We start from the raw sequence: 14,038 nt of genomic DNA, 5'->3' as shown, positions 1-14,038 counted from the left end.
CTAACTCAGTGTTGTAGGATATTAGATTTTTAATCATTTTAAGAGTATTTAACCAGATTAGAACGATCTGGTTATTTGAGCCACTTGTTAGATAATAACTGTCTTACTTGTATTGATGCATATTTTGTGCGCATCATTAAAAATGAGTGTAATAAAAGCCCAAATAAAATTTCAATTTAGAACACAACACAATGAAAATCTTAAGATTTAATATCTTGTATAAAGTTTTTTTTTTTTTTAACTTAGAATAAAGGATTCTATTATTTTGGGGTCCAAGAGAAAAAACCTTTTTTTCTTGTTACCAAGTCAGAGGATTGAGCCTTATCTCAAGGGGTCTGGTCTGTGTGTGTGTGTCTGCACGTGTGCACATATGCCCACTTCTAAAATAACTAATTTTTGTATTTTTTTATTGTTACATTTGACAAGTTGTTGGAGACAGATAACAATGGAATAGTCTACAGGGATTTTTATTAATATAATATCCATTCATGTATGTAAGAGTTGCCCACATATAAATCTAGTTGGGGTGATAAAATTGGAGAAAAAAGTTACTTTATGGATTTTGTTTTTGTCATGTAAAGGTTTTTGACCTCTTGTGTATTTCACTAGCAGACTGAGTTAAAGAATAATTTTGCTTCATTGCTTTTGTCATTCTACAGTGTTATGTAGATTTAGCAGCAGAGACCCAGGTCTCTGAGTCTAGGTATATCTCAATTTACATAAGATTTATTACTTAAAATTTGTGTGCAAGTCAGAATATTAGAAATGAAATAATTTTAAACGATTAAATCTGCTTGTTAATGGAAGAAATGCTGTAGTGAATCCTTTTGTTGAGCAAATAAAGCACCCAAATTGATATCACTGATAATTTTCATTTTTAATATACAGCTGAATTTGCCTAATGATACAGCTACATGAAAGTTGTAGGTAAGATGGTGAACAGGCTTCTTCCTGTCATCATTTGTTTAGAATAACAGATTATAGGCAAGCTGTCTAGTAGAAGGTGACCTTTTAAAGTAATTGTACCTGTTACATTTTGTTTAGCTTATATTTATTTCCCTCTCTGCAGTTTGAATTATTTAAATGATACAGTGAGAGCACAGTGAAAGAGATTTTGTGGAATGCCACGTTAGAAAATACAGCATCAAAACAATTTGAGCAAATTTATTAAACTTAAAATTTTTTTACTGTGAAAATTGTTCAGTAAAAATTGTTCTCGAAGAAAAATTCTTCTCAAAATCCTCTCCATAAATGGCATCTATGTCCTTAATCAGTGTACAGATAAGAAATTTGTTTTTTTAATTTGTCCAGAACAGTTGTATGATACATGGATTGTACACAACGTGAATAACTTCGGAGTTTCTACACTTTTCATTTTTTTTTTATTTCTGTTTTTAATTTCTCTGAATTTTAGGAAGGTTGGTGGGGATTGAAAACAAACTATTATTACTGGCATTGAGTAGATCTTATATTAAATTTACTACAACATAAAATAGAAGACATCCTAAAAAATGAAGGAGTAATAATCTATGAGGAAGTGTATTCTTTGGTAATAAACTCTTACGACTTTGAGATTTGGAAAGAATGTTATTAAATAACTGATTTTTATTTTATTGCACTTTCTTTATATATTTTACCTAACTGCATTTGAAGTGTAACAATTAATCTAGATAAATAAAAGTTTCAAAAAAGAAATGTTTCTTGTTACTCTATTGAGGATAGCATTGGTTGTTATATTAGTGATTGTCTACCAGTTAATTCACATTAGGTGTTTGGGAGTCAAGAAACCTGCTTTTCCATTATGCAATATTAGTTTGTGGTCAGAATAATTAATAGATTTTACATGATGTTTTTGGGATGATTTTCAGGTTTTTTTGTAATTGCTATATTGAAAAAGGTAATAATACCAGTGTTAACATAAAAGGTTGAGATTCTTTTTCTTTACACGTTCTACTGAGTTATCCTATTAAAAATTGAGGAATATTTGGAAAATAGAGTTTAGACTACTTCAGGGAGTAATCAGAAAGCTGGAATGGAGATATCTTTAACAGGGATCATAGAGATGGAGATGTGGCTAAAATCATATCTAATTTTTGTGTTCTTTGTGAACATGGTACAGATATTTCAGTTTTGTTCTCTGAATCCTCAAAGCAGTAGGTCATGAGTTTGTTTCTGAAATAGGAAGATAAATTGAAAGATGGTGACCTCTTCAGGTGCCCTGTTTTCCGAACTTTTAGGTTTTGTTGAATACCCAGATACGTGACCCGAGTTATCTTATGAATAACTCCCCAATTTTCCCAACTTTGTAGTTAGTGGTGAAATGTTAAAATGAAATTTTCTTTCTTGAGATCAACTTTCTAACTACTCTGATAATCTTGAATATTTGCTTTTACCTCATCTTTGATCCTCTCAAAATTAACTCTTAATCAGTATCATAGATAACTTTCCTGGGTGAACAAAATGACTTGTCATTTACTAGTATGATATAAGGACAGATGTAGTCCTTAAAACTTTATTCCCACCTTGCAAACTTTATAATGTCTAAAATTTTAATAATTGAGATGAGTAGAATGAAAAAAGTACAAAAAGTTTTATTTTGGAAATGACATAATGCCAGGTGCCTGGCTGGCTGGCTCAGTCAGTGGAGCATACGACTCTTGATATTGAGTTCAAGCCCCACATTGGGTGTAGAGATTACTTAAAAAACAAATTAGTAAAAATTTAATTAAAAAAGGGAAAATGACTTAATGCCTAAACATAAAATTTCATTGTATATTGCATTTAATTTCCATTTAGCTCTGTTTTCTCAGACATTTTTCTTTTTACTGAAATAGCATTTGATATTATTCTGGAGAAAATAGACACACAGATTTTGGTATTTAAAGCTGTTTTTTAAGAGATGGCACTTTTCTGTGTAGCTTTTTGTTTTTTTTCTGGTAGATGTAATTATTTGTCTTTTTCAACAGCTGCTTTGAAAATGACTGCTTTTTATTTTTTCACATTGTTCTATGTGTGCATATATAATTTTTGACAGTAATAAAAATACAGCATAAGTATTCTCAAGTATGTTTTCTCTTATATTCGCAAATACAGATTTTCACCTTGGTAAGTATTTTGGTATGGAATGAAAACGCCTTTTTTCTTGAGTAGGTTCTGCCAAAATGCAAATTTCCTCCTGCAGCTCTTCAGGTTTGTCCTTCCCCTCAATTCCTTATTCCCCCCACACTGCATTCTCTCACTTGCCTACTGCCACATATACTCTCCCTTCTTAGACCCCTTGGCTAGGTAATTGCTAAGAATGCTTCTTTCAGGTGTAGCTTTTTTGAATCTGACTATCTGGACTGAGGCCAAGTGTGATTTCCACCTTTCTCATGATGTTGTAGATAGATAATGGCCCTGGGCATAGGCCCTTTAATGACTGTGGCAGTAGAGCTTATATGGGATCGTTTCGCAGTAACAAGATAGATTTTTTTCTCTCCTAGTGAGGGGTTTCAGGAGATTGGCTATACTGGGGAGGACAGAAGGAATTTTCTCTGAGCTTTGTTGTATATTATTATAGTTATAGAAATGGGAGTTGAAGGGGCAAAGTGTGTCTTGGGCCATTGCCCCACCTTTCCTTGGGCCCGAGACTTAACAAGAGAGACAAGGAGGAGTGCGTTTCTAGGGTGTCTGAGATACTAGAGGAATTCCCATCTCTCAGATCTAATTAGACCTCATACTGGGAGACTGACACTTGTGTTAGTGGGAAGCTCTGTAGGCTAAGATGGTGCAAAATATGAAATAATCCAAAAATGATCTCTGTTTGGGTATGAAACACTTTTATATGAACACACCCAAGCTGACATTACACTTCAGACAAAAAGAAACGTACAAAAGCCCATTTGTGAAGATCTCAGTAATCCCAGGAAAGCATTTGCTTAATAAGTGGGGTTAATCTATGACCAGTGTGAGGCACCAATCCAGGCAGGGATGTTTTCTCATAGCTGCTCCTGCTTTTTTTTTTTTTTTTTAAATAAAGTTTGTTTATTTTGATAGAAAGAAGGGGGAGGGGCAGAGAGAGAGAATCCCAAGCAGGCTTCGCCCTGTCAGCACAGAGCCCAGCTTGGGGCTCGATCTCATGAACCATGAGATCATGACCGGAGCTAAAATCAAGATTCAGACACGACTGACTAAGCCACCCAGGTGCCCCTTTTCTCAAAGCTTCTTGCATGCAGGCTCTGTAGAGTAGAATTTACATGTAAAGATAAGCAAACAAATAAAATAGTGCAGGTGCTAATTATAGTGGAAAGATGGGGCAGTGGTCCAGTATTCTGCTGGTATGTCATCTTTAGCTCTTGCCATAACTCTGTGAAGAAATGAGTCCTAGAGCTAAGTAGTAGTAGGCAGGACTTCAACCTGTACGTTGGCTGCCAAAAATCTGTACGTACTTCCTATGCTGTTCCGTCTTGTATATTTCCAGTTCTCTCAACACTGAACAACTGTAATGTAATTCATTTCTGGTTCCACCTAATTAGGACTCAGATCTCTCATCTGTAAAACAAGAGTGGTAAATTATGTATTACCTTACATCATTTTTAAAAATTTTGTGCTTTTGGTAGTGAAATTCTAAAAGGGGTTTGTCAGGGATAAATGCAGTAAAGGATGTTGGTTTTGTTTTGCTTTTTTGTTTTGTTTCACATTCTCTCAGTGAGATTTAAAGAACATTTTTTAAAGAAGAAAATAATAGGTTGAATGAAAACTAATTCACAAATTTAAACACTTGATGACAGTAGTAGAGAAGGTTAACCATAAAAGAGTAAACTTCACTATGTCAGAAATGTGTGATGACACAGATACATCTGTATTTTATTATTTGAAAAGTTAGAACCTGTGTGTAGGCTAGGATGTAATTGAGAGGGTACAAACCTATTTCTAGCATAAAATGGATGAATCGATGTTCATAAGTCAGTGGATTGCTTGACTTTTAATTTTTTGCCTTGTAATTGTAATGAGCAGCAAAATTTTCAAAATCTTGCAATCAGGAGGAGAGGCAGCACTTTGATTAACCACAGGCCAATTAGTTATTAACTAATTGTGTTAACATTTACCTTTATAGAGATATGCTATTAAGGATTGTAGAAAAACTAGAAAGTCATTATAAATTTATGTTTTAAGATTGTGACAGACATCAAGTTTAGCAGATGGGAGAATGTGTAGTTTGGCTAATCCTTAAATGTCACATGGAATGTGCTTACATTAATGATTAATTTTTAAATTGGAAATGTTTCCATGTGTAACTTTACTTGAAGTGACGATTTTGATGCTTTTGAAAGCCAAAGTAATCTTAGTAGCAGTGCATTTGTTCTCACAGTATAGAGAAGAATCAAGTGGGAGAGAGGACAGTATCTCCATGTTTATTCCATCCTGTAATGAATTGTTAGAGTCAAATTGGAAGAATAGTTGCTGCTTCTCTCATTAATGTGCTGAATTTTCCCAGCTCCTCCTCCATAGCTTTTTTTCCCTTTCTTTCTTTTAAAAGACAGATACAATTACTACAGGATCTTACCTGTCTCTTACTTCTGCTGTGCAGCAAGAATCACTTTTAAAAGAATATCACAAATTATCACCATCAGGTAGCTCGTATTTACTTAGTGGTTTAAAGTTCAAACCCTAATGCTGAGTGCTTTAAACCTACTTTATTTCATCTTGGTTTGCTAATGATAAGTGTAACATAACCTTGGAACATAAGATCATTAATTTTGGTTTCAAGTTGGAAGAAAGATGGAAAGGCATCCATTCCTTTATTAAAGTTTGTATAGTATTGACTTGTCATTGTTTTGGATAGACTGGAAATGAGAAATGACACTGATAATAATTTAACTTTTAAGTATAATTAAAATATGAAAATATCACTGTCTTTGTTTATGATGAATACTAAATTTAAGCTAAGCTATAAGGTGTGCTGTTTGGAAATATGGAAGATACAAGAATGAAGCCAGATAACAAGTTTATGCTTGTATTTCCTACTGATGAAGACTTTCAGACAAGTTATTTCCATGGGTAGGTGATGTTAACTCTGCATGTACATATACAACTCTACTCTTTGCATGATTCTACATGTAGGAGTGGTACAATTTTGACTTGACTGTTGACCTGATGCCTCAATTTGGTGGTTGTAGGGGGGAGGGATGTGAGAGCAAGAGGTGGTGAATGGTACTAGTGGTGTAAATTTTAAAATAAATCTTTAATTTTTTGCAAAACAACACTTAAGCCCTTTTAAAAATAGAACATTTGGTCAAATAGTCAATATTGTACTTGACCCTCATATCTTCTGCACCCAAGTATTTGGACATCACACAGTATCTTGATTCCATAATAATCATTTTGAACTCTGACGAGAACTCCATAAATAATAGAGCTTTCTTTTCTTTTTTAGAAAAGAAAAACGTCAAACATGAACTAATTTTTTTCTATTTGAGCTAAAATCCATTACCAACTGATACTGGGGCTACACTATTGAATTTTCTGAACTTGATTTACCCTTTTGGGGGAATTGGAAATTATCTTTAAGTAGTCAACTGAAATTGTAATGATCGTCAGAATTTCATATTGTGACATGTCTGTTCTTATACAGTGGCACTTAACAACTCGTTTGCTTTTATTTGGTCATTTTTATTTTAAAAATGTTGCTACATAAACTTTTGGTTTGGGACCTTTGCTTTAAGGGATAAATATCCCAGATGTGTTTCATGTTTTGTTCAGTCACAATTCACACAATGGATGCTTGTATTAAAATTAATCTTTCATTGTGTTCTATTTTAATGAGTCATTGGCATATGTATTCCTTCATAGTCCAGAGTTTCATAAAATAGGTGTGTTGAATGTAAAACAGTCTTGATATTAAAAAAATCTTTATGGAAATAAATAATTTGCCTGCACTTTATAAATAGCTGTTGGGGGGAGAAACTGCATTCCTTTATTTCTGCTTTATTCTAAAATGAAGATGGTAGTAAGGGATGTATTTCATAATTGAATGAAAACTCTATTTTTGTTTTTTGCTATTAGAAAAAGGGTAGCATTAGCATTTAAAGCATGTATCTATTCTACAAGCATGATTATTGAGTTATTTTAGCATGAATCACTGCGGTTTAATTTCTTTGGAAATCAGCTGCCTTTTTCGGCTAGTTAGGGTGATTTGGAGGTAGAAGGGATCTTTTTTTTTTTTTTTTTTCCAGTTAGAACTTTAATATCTTCCTCTAAAATAACCCATAAGGTTGCGTATCGTTGCCTTGGAATGTGAGCTGGTTGTCTTTCTCAGGGAAAAGAAAATTTAGATATTCCTAACAAGACATCCTAAGCAAAATCCTGAAGGTGGATTTTGTGAGTATTGTCTTTTTGTAGAAAAAGTATTTCTTTTTGTAGAAAAAGTGTTTCTTTTTGTAGAAAAGAGTATTGTCTTTTTGTTATAAAATGTATAACACCCCTGATATTTTTATTTTTTAAAGTTTATTTTGAGAGAGAGAGAGAGAGAGAGAGGGCGAGCACAAGTGGGAGAGGGGCAGAGAGAGAGGGCGAGAGAATCCCAAGCAGGCTCCTGCTCAGCGTGGAGCCCAATGTGGGGCTTGATCCCATGAGATCCCATGAACCGTGAGATTATGACCTGAGTCGAAACCAAGAGTCGGGTGCTTAACCGACTGAGCCACCCAGGTGCCCTGATCCCTGGTATTTTTAAAGGGCTTTATTGGATATAGTCAAGTAGAGCTCCTAATGTTAACCTTATTTCTTTAGAATAGAAAAATATGTATTTGACTTTCTTCTTTGAATCTAACAGTGACTTTTTAAGTATTAGCTACTAAGAGAAAGAACTAGATTCATTCTCTGAAAAACTATAAATTGACTTTTAATAGTTTGCATCAGTTTTTTTCCTTAAAAAATCAGTTTTACTTTCTCTGTGGAGTCTTCTCCTTTTTCATAGTCTTTTGCTCTATAGGAATGTGACGAGAATTCAGTGTAACTTTGTTCAGTACAGTCTTGTCTTCTGTTCTTCATAATAACACTCCTTTTCTCCTTTTCAAATGTGTCCCTCATCTTATAAGCTTGGGTTATCTTTTCCACTTTCACATCATGTACAAAATATTAGATGTATAAAGTGCAGCTTTTCTGACCAGGTAGAGTAATAAGATAAAGGCAACTGGCATTTAGAGGGCTCTTAGTTGCAGAAGTATTTTTCACCCCACAAGTTAGATACAAGTATACATTTTCTTTCCTCCCTAGATGGACCTCCAGTTGTAGCTCATTATGATATGTCTGACACCAGCTCTGACCCAGAAGTGGTAAATGTGGACAATTTATTGGCGGCTGCGGTAGTTCAAGAGCACAGTAATTCTGTAGGAGGCCAGGACACAGGAGCTACCTGGAGGACCAGCGGGCTTCTAGAGGAGCTGAATGCGGAGGCAGGTTGGTCTCCCTCCCCTCCCCCTTCTCTAACGGTGTACTGTGCATGTGTCCTGGCAGCTGTTTTCCTTGTAGTGGACCTTGCCGAGGAGAGCAGGCCAACTAGAGACATCTGGCTTTCGATGATTGTGACTATCCAGGGTGCCCTTTACAACTGAAGAGGAGATGTGGGTAGCGTGTCTGTCATTCATCTTTCCTAATATGAAGGAAGCAAAAATGAGAATTAATTGTAGGCACAGGTAGATTTCAGTATACCTATTTCTTGGGTTAAAAATGCTTAACATACGTTAACTACTCAGATGACCTTAATACTCCCCCACCCTCCCCTTCTCCAGGGGTTTCCCTCACTTAATCTGTATAGCAACCTTGCAGTATGGGGAGGGAGCTGATTACACCTGCCCCCTGGGGCTGTTCCTAAGAAGGGCTGCACTGTTTCTTCTGCTTCTAGGGGTGCCAGTGTCCCTGTCCCTGTCCATTCCTCTCCAGTAGTTCTCATGTTTGTCTTTTCCAACCCTTTTCTTTCAGTTTCTGCTTCTCGTATCTCAGGAAAATCTCTATCCCTGTCTTGCATAATTTATCTGGGCTCTATAATAATTCTGAAGAGTGATATTTATTCACTAAAAAAAACCATTGCATTACTTTTAAAGACCTTCCCTCCAACTCCAACTGTCCTGCAGTGTGTTCCTCAGTACTTTTTCAGCATTCTTTCTCATTTAAGCCTTTTTCTTAAAGCACTAGTTCTTAAGTTTGAGAAAAGAGGGTGAGGGGATGGAGAGACTACTTTTGTAGTGTGTATTTTCTTTAGTGCTACAGAAGTTAGCACTACTATTAACTATAGTTAAATTATAAATCGCCTTGGCTTTTATGAGCTAATCCTGTAAATCACTACCTAAAATATGTTTATGGCAAATGAGTTTTGCAAAAATAATAATGGACTTAGAACTTGTTATACTGAAGTTGTTAAGAAATAAAAAAGAAGACAGAACTCCACAGATCATTTGTCCTTAATTCTTCCTTTCATAATCTTTGATTGGAACAAAATAAAAATCTCTGGTTGAACTTCTGATTAATTTATAGTGACTAATTTTGGAGCAGGACCTAGATTTAGTTTTAAGTAGGTTTAGACTGCTAACTATTTGACCTTGACCTTGGACAAGGTGTTTCTCCTCTGGACTTTAATTTTTATATGGATAAAGACTTGCTTTGCTCAACAAGGATCTTTTAAGGATTTATTATGTGTAAGTACTTTTAAAAATTAAGCAGTAATATTTTATATCAAAGGACAGTAGGTTGACCACATTTTGTGCAATATGTGTTTCTAAGTTACATATTTGTTCTGTATACTGGGAAATTTATCTTCATATTTTATCCATTGACAAATGGTCCATTCTATTTCAGTTTTATTTCCTTGTTTCTTAGTCCTTCCATTAAAATGTAGACCACTGCATAGTAAATTCTTGGAGAACACATCAAAATTTAACTTTTGTTTTTTATAGAGAGAGTTTTAATATTAATTTAAACCACATGGAATTGTTAATATTTGACTTTTTGACCTATAACCCAGCAGTTTCAGATATTTCAACCTAATAATGCAGGTTGTGGGGTCTTAAAGTATCCTTAAAGTTACCAGCATTTGGGGATAGCATCACATTTTAAGATTCAAGTAATTGTTAGCTTGGTTGTTTAAAACATCACTAGCCTTTGTGTACTTAATTCTATTTTTGGTTGTGTTTTTGAATTTCAGTAACACAGAAAAATGTTTTTTAAGTTTATCTTGAGAGAGAGAGAGAGAGCCTGAGTGTGTGAGCAGGGGAGAGGCAGAGAGAGAGAGAGAGAGAGTGAGAGTGTGTGAGCACTGTCAGCATGGAGCTCAGTATGGGGGTCGAACTCATAAACCGTGAGATCATGACCTGCGCTGAAATCAAGAGTTGGACGCTTAAGCTTAACCACTTAACCTCTTAACTAACTGAGCCACCCAGGTACCCCTCAGTTATACAAAATTTTAAGAGTATATCACTCAGGTATTTACCACCATTCTTAAGAAATGAAATGTGACAAAAATATGTGAGGGGGAACACCCATGGCTTCAACTCTGTTCCCCTTCCTTTTCCCTCTCCACTCCAAAGCTGTCTTGAATTTGGTATTTGATATTGGTATTCCTGTGTATGTATTTCTATTTTTACTGCATTTGTTACATATCTGTAAACAAGCATGTTTTAATATTAATTGCTGTTACATAGAAGGTAATCATTTGTAACTTTTTTCAACATTTTAAGTTTTATTCTCGTTGATAAGTATGGCTTTAGTTCATTCATTTTTTACTATTTAGTATTGACTGTATGAATATATCACAGTTGACTTACCCATTCTCTTTTTGGACATTTAGAGTGCTGTTCCTAATGATGCTACCATTAACATTTCTTGTATGTCTCTTGATACCTGTGTGTGATTAATTTCTCTAGGATATAATATATAGAGAACATATGTATGTATTGGGCCATAAATTGTGTGTAGATTTTTGTATATCATAAGACATGGTCATCACTGTTCAACAGATCCCGGTGACATTTTCTTATGAAGCCATTTATTGGCTCATGAAAGTCCTTTTTTCTAAATCTGACAATGCAGGTATGTGAGTAATAAAGAAAACTTCTAATATTCTCTAGTCTTGATATAATTGTCATAATGGGAACCCATCTTGCAGATTTTGAATATACTTACAGTGCCACAACAAAATGTTAACAGAATTTATGCTTGTTTGCCAATTTTATAGTTTTGAGATTTGAACTGTTAGCATCAATGAGATGTCATTCTTGTGGTTTTAGTTTAAGATAAATGTTCTGATGGTTAATCTGAGTTATCCTACTGTCCCTCCCAACAAAATAAAAACCCAGTCACTGAACTGACTATTCAGGGGTTAATCAGTAGCAGCATCTCAGATGATGTTCGCAGCCCCACTCTGTTTAGGATCCTTAAGCAATTATGTGATGTTCCAGTATGCAAAAGAGTTTTTACTCTTTAGTTTTAGTTTTAACCAAGAAAAAGAATTGAAATTAAGAAAGCCACTGGTCAACAGAAGATCTCAACTTTCCATTTCAACTCTTGCCATGTGTTTACTTTTCTCTTGGTTGGTGCTGGAATCGCATACTGTTGTAGGTGGCAGCTTGCTGCCAACAAGCATCTTGTTTTGAAGCAGCAGCCACTCACATACTGTGTGAACTCCAATAAATGACAGTTGTTTCCCTGTCTGTGGAACTGGAATAAAACTAGTATACACCCCGAAAGATTATTGTTTGTACTTAGTACAGAATATAGCACACAGGCCTTCAGGAATGCTAGCGGGCATTATGCTAATATAGTCATGCTGAAGTAGGCTGAGTAAGGAAGCAGGTGACTAATGGACCTAATCTGTGAATTTCTAATTTACTGTCCTCCCCTGGAATGAGTTGCTCTGGCTACAGGAATGTCCGATACTTGACCTGGGTGTCAAAATTACCCAGGGTGCTGATAAAAATTCAGAATCCTAGATTTCTCCTTGAAGATTCTGTAAGTAGATCTGGTATGGGGTCTGAAAAACCTGTTTTTGGTAATCACCCCCAGGTAACTCTTGCATTGGACATGTTTAGGAAACTATCAGTAGATCTGAAAATGGCTTAATTTTTATATATTGCTAGTAATAAATAGCTCACTGTGAACATAAATGCAGATGAAGCTAAGACCAGCAGAAGTCTGAAGTACTCTTGGGGTAGAAAGCTTGTAATTGTGATGAACTGAATTAGAGTGTTCCCCCGGCCCCCAAGGAAATTAAAACTAATACAGAAATGATAGTTTTTTTCCCATCGGCCTTCTTGTCAAGAAGGTAGGTTATTGAACATGTTCCCATCCCTGAAATACAGATGATAATCTTGATTTGTCCATAACACTAGTTGTAGTGCAGAGAAACAAATCTTGTTTCCTGTTCTTAGTGTAGGGCTTTTTATATTTAGGCTGGATTGGCCATGTTTCTCTTATTAGCACTTTAAAGTCAATGTAGCAGTCTTGTGAAGGAGATAAATTTGTTCAGGTTCCACTTATTTTTACCTGTTTTGTATGGACTATATATGATTTTAGATTTCTGACCCTCTCTTCCCCAACTTTAAAAAAAATTTTTTTTCATTTTATTATTTTAGAGAGAAAGTGAGGGTACATGAGTGGGGGGAGGGACAGAAGGAGGGAGAGAGAGAATCCTAAGCAGTCTCCACGCTCAGCACCTCACGTGGGGCTTGATCCCACAACCTTGGGATCACGACCCGAGCCGAAGTCAAGAATCAGATGCTCAACCGACTGAGCCACCCAGGCCCCCTTCTTCCCCTACTTTTTAAAGCTTTTTTAAAACATTCTTACTGAAAAAACTAAATACAAGGTAATAATTTACTACTTGGTTTAAAACTAAGTGAATAGTGACTTGAGATATTAACCTTTTTTATACTTAATAGGCTGTTGTCATCCGGTATGTAATAATTTCCTTTAATGTGCTGCAAATCAGTTCAGGACTAGTTCTTCCTCAGTAGATTTGTGATTTAAAAAATAACTACATTGGGGTGCCTCGGTGGCTCAGTTGGTTGAGAGTCTAAATCTTGATTTCGGCTCAGGTCATGATCCCACGGTCATGGGATCAGGCTCCGTGCTGAGTGTGGAGCCTGCTTAAGATATTCCCTCTCCCTTCTCCCCCCTTCTCCCTTCTCCCCCCTTCTCCCTTCTCCCTTCTCCTCCCTTCTCCTCCCTTCTCCTCCCTTCTCCTCTCTCCTCCCTTCTCCTCCCTTCTCCTCCCCTCTCCCTCCTTCTCCCCCCTTCTCCCTCCTTCTCCTTCCTTCTCCTCCCTTCTCCCTCCTCCCTCCTCCCTCCTCCCCTCACCCTCCCCACTTATGTGTGCACACTTTCTCTAAAAAATAAAAATAAAAAGTAAAATGATTTGTCCTTAAGAAAAAAGTAGCTACATTATTTCTTTGAAGACAAAGAAAAAAAATGTTTGCCATGATGATTTAGTTACTTTTTTATGCTGTTTCTTTCTGACTTGTGTGTTGAAAAGGTCTGTAGTGGGAGGACGAAAATTTAGAATTTTCTTATAGAGTACATGAAGTTATCTTTCCAAAGAGCCACACAGGCAAAGAGCTGCATAGAGAGGGCCTCCTGCCCCAATAAAATATAAGTCCTGTGATTTACTTTCAGTTTCATATATGGTAATTGTGGTATTTACACTTTCTCTACAGGGCTTATTCTTATCCTGAAACAGGAAAGATTAATTGCCATTGACAGTTTGAGAACTCCATAGCATCTTTGAGACTCACTTTTGTGTATGCTTTGGCCATTGCTCTGTCATTGGATTCCTATGAGGTCACGAGTTGGAGGGATGACAGTGGAGGATGGCCCAGGGGCCAGAGAACTAAGCCCTGCACAGGAGCTCCCAGAGGAATGTATGGCATTCTGAAGAGTGTTACGCTGAGAGAAAAGGACTAATAGTCCTGGGTCTGAAATAGATAGAAGAGGGGATGTATTCCTGGCCGTTGGAGAAAGCCTTGGTGTCTCTTGTAGAGCATGGCATCCCATAGACTTGGTGGGGTCTCAG

At 36.0% G+C, this 14,038-nt stretch overlaps 1 protein-coding gene across 6 annotated transcripts in view; it reads left to right on the top strand.

Moving 5' to 3' along the window:
• The window catches only part of ARK2N (arkadia (RNF111) N-terminal like PKA signaling regulator 2N), an 87,955-nt gene that overhangs the window by 54,823 nt on the left and 19,094 nt on the right, over nt 1-14,038 (top strand). For 4 of the 6 annotated variants that reach the window (XM_040478919.1, XM_040478920.1, XM_040478921.1 and 1 more), the window contains exon 3: nt 8,254-8,436. The exons of the other annotated variants lie outside the window; for them this stretch is intronic. In XM_040478919.1, coding sequence (XP_040334853.1) covers nt 8,254-8,436 — 183 coding nt within the window. The remainder of the gene's footprint in view (nt 1-8,253; nt 8,437-14,038) is intronic. 6 annotated transcript variants of the gene reach the window in all.

This window comes from Herpailurus yagouaroundi, unplaced genomic scaffold (genome assembly GCF_014898765.1).
Source record: "Herpailurus yagouaroundi ecotype Mexico unplaced genomic scaffold, PumYag 142, whole genome shotgun sequence".
NCBI classification, from domain to species: Eukaryota; Metazoa; Chordata; class Mammalia; order Carnivora; family Felidae; genus Herpailurus; species Herpailurus yagouaroundi.
This window is presented reverse-complemented; position numbering and strand designations above follow the sequence as displayed.